Consider the following 2,798-nt stretch of genomic DNA (forward strand, 5'->3'; position numbering starts at 1 on the left):
ATTAAAATCCCACGATAGGAGTTTTGGTTAGATTCCATGGAGCAGTTCTGGAGAAAGAGTAGATCAAACTTTGGAATTACTCCGAGGGGCCAAAGAGCTTGGGTATGTACAATTGACCCTTGAGCAACTCTTAACCCATAAATGTATGGGTTAACCTGATTATAATTTATAGTTAGTCATGGATCACAGTAGTTCCTCCAGATCCTCCAATTCAGCAACCACGGATCTTGTACCACTGCAGTAAATACTGGTGGAAAATATCCGTGTAAAAGTGGACTCATGCCGTTCAAACTTGCATTGTTCAAGGGTGACCTTATACGCCTGTTAGATGTCAGTCCTTGGTCAGCGGCTGCCCCCTATGGGATGTACCTTTCTTGTAACTTCTGGCTTAACTGGGATGCAGGCATAGCCCCTTCAAGCAGCCTGATGCACTTCTCCAACAAAGAGATACAGACACTGACTCTTAAGAGGGAAAACACACCAGGAGCTGACTATGGTAAATGATTGTTAGGACAGGCTTTCTTTTCTTTTTTCTTTTCTTTTGTTTGTCTTTTTAGGGCCAATAGTTAGGCATATGGAAGCCCAGGCTAGGGCTTGCATCGGAGATACAGCCACCGGCCTACACCACAACCACGGCCATTCAGAATATGAGCCGCATCTGCAGTCTACACCAAAGCTCACAGCAACGCCGGATCCTCAACCCGCTGAGTGAGGCCAGGGATCAAACCCGTGTCCCCATGGATATTAGTTGGGTTTGTTTCCACTGAGCCATGAAGGGAACTTCGTAGGGCGGGCTTTCTCAATCTTGGCACTATTGCCATTTTGGACTGGATGATTTTTTGTGAAGGACTACCTCATGCACTGTAAGTAATTTAACAGACCCCTAGGCTCAACTGTCTGGATAGCAATGTTTAGACAGCGGCTGTCTAGATAGTATTCCTTTATACCACCTCGTCCTGGTGAAAATCAATAATATTTCCAGACATTGCTATATATACTCTGGGGGGAGGAAATTACTCCAGGCTAAGACCATGGCTTCACAGTTATCTCTAAGCATTTAATCAAGAAAACATATTAAAGCACTCTTTACGATCCATCATTAAAGCATTTTTATAACCTTAACCAGTGTGTTCAAGGTACCTCCTTTTTTTTCTGCTCTTGTTTAGTTTCTAGCGATGCAGCTATCAGATGAAATGGTGAATTTTTAAAATATGTATATTTTTTCATTTGAGAAATGATAGGACACAGATCCTTATGGTAATTCATGCATATAGATTATAATTTGAAGTCAAATTTGACCACAAAAAATTCAGAAAATGATTTTATTTTAGAGTAAATAAATTTTTATTGGAAACTAAGTAAGAGCAAGGCGCTTTATTAGTTTTAATAGTCAAGGGAAAGAATAGATCATTCAAGAAAGTCCTCTTTTGTTTATTCAAATTATTTTTTAAATGGTATAAACACGAAAGCCTGGTTCCTATTGATGATGACTTTTTTCAGGGCATCTTTCACCTCCTTGTTCCTAAGGCTGTAGATTAAAGGATTCAGCATGGGGATGATGACGGTGTAGAAGACCGAGGCCGTCTTATCTGTGTCGAGGGAATGGCTGGAGCTTGGCTGTAAGTACATGAAGATGAGGGTCCCGTAGAATAGGGTGACTGCCAGCATGTGGGAGCCGCACGTGGAGAAGGCTTTGCGTCTCCCTTCAGCTGAGCGCATCCTCAGGATGGCAGCGAGAATGTATGTGTAGGAGACAAAGACAACCAGCACAGAGCAGATGAAAGTAACACCAGCACAGGCCAAAACTGAGAGCTGCTTGGAGTGTGTGTCGGAGCAAGTTAGCCTGAGGAGGGGCATGTCGTCACAGTAGAAATGGTTGATGATATTAGAGTGACAATAGGAGAGGCGGAAGGTGAGGATGGTATGAAACAGTGCCATCGAAAAGCTGTAGCTGTAGGGGGCTGCCACCAGCTGAATGCAGACCCCTGGGGACATTGAGACTGTGTAGAGGAGAGGGTTGCAAATGGCCACGTATCGGTCATACGCCATGGAAGCCAGGAGCAAACACTCTGACACCATGAAAGTGAGAAAACAGCCTAACTGAGCCGCACATGCGTTGAAGGAGATGATGTTTTGTTTGTACAAGAAATTCCCAAGCATTTTGGGTGTAATGACAGAAGCATAACAGAAATCAACAAAAGCCAGGTTGCTAAGAAAGAAGTACATTGGTGTGTTGAGTTTTGGATCTGTTCTAATGACGAGGATTAAACCTAGATTGCCTCCTACTGTGAAGAGGTAGATGGACAAGAAAATCACAAAGAGAGGCATCTTCAATTCCCTTTGATCTGTGAGGCCCATGAGAATAAACTCCTGGACCTGGGTGCAGTTGATCTGAGCCATATCTCTTTAAGGAATCTGCGTGAGAAGTAGAGAAAAGAGCTGAATTCAAGTTGCCATTATATAAGTGGTGTTTTTATATGTGAATATCTTGTAAAGAGATTTGGTGCTAATACTGAGATTGTTAACATACAGGGATTCTGGGAGTCGGGTGGAGAGACAAAAGGGAGATATATGTGTGTGTGTATATATATATATATATATATATATATATATATATATATATGAGAAAAGCATGTTTTTGTTCTCCCAATTCCATTGTCTACACAAAGAATGCAGCTGTGGAAGAGTCTGTGTTCATCGCCTGGGTTTCTGTTGAAAGGTTCTGGGCATTAAGTTATTTGCAACTTTAACCTGACTTGTGAAGAGGTTTATCTATTGTTTTCATTGAAAAAAATGAT

The 2,798-nt window shown here is 41.9% G+C and overlaps 1 protein-coding gene across 1 annotated transcript; it reads right to left on the minus strand.

Annotated features, from left to right (window-relative positions):
• Positions 1-1,440: 1,440 nt before the first annotated feature.
• On the minus strand, positions 1,441-2,400 carry LOC125124004 (olfactory receptor 8U9-like). The gene has a single exon (XM_047774183.1). It carries the CDS (start codon positions 2,398-2,400, stop codon positions 1,441-1,443), a length of 960 nt encoding a protein of 319 aa, XP_047630139.1.
• Between the last annotated feature and the right edge of the window lie 398 nt (positions 2,401-2,798).

This window comes from Phacochoerus africanus, chromosome 4, assembly GCF_016906955.1.
Source record: "Phacochoerus africanus isolate WHEZ1 chromosome 4, ROS_Pafr_v1, whole genome shotgun sequence".
Taxonomy (NCBI): Eukaryota; Metazoa; Chordata; class Mammalia; order Artiodactyla; family Suidae; genus Phacochoerus; species Phacochoerus africanus.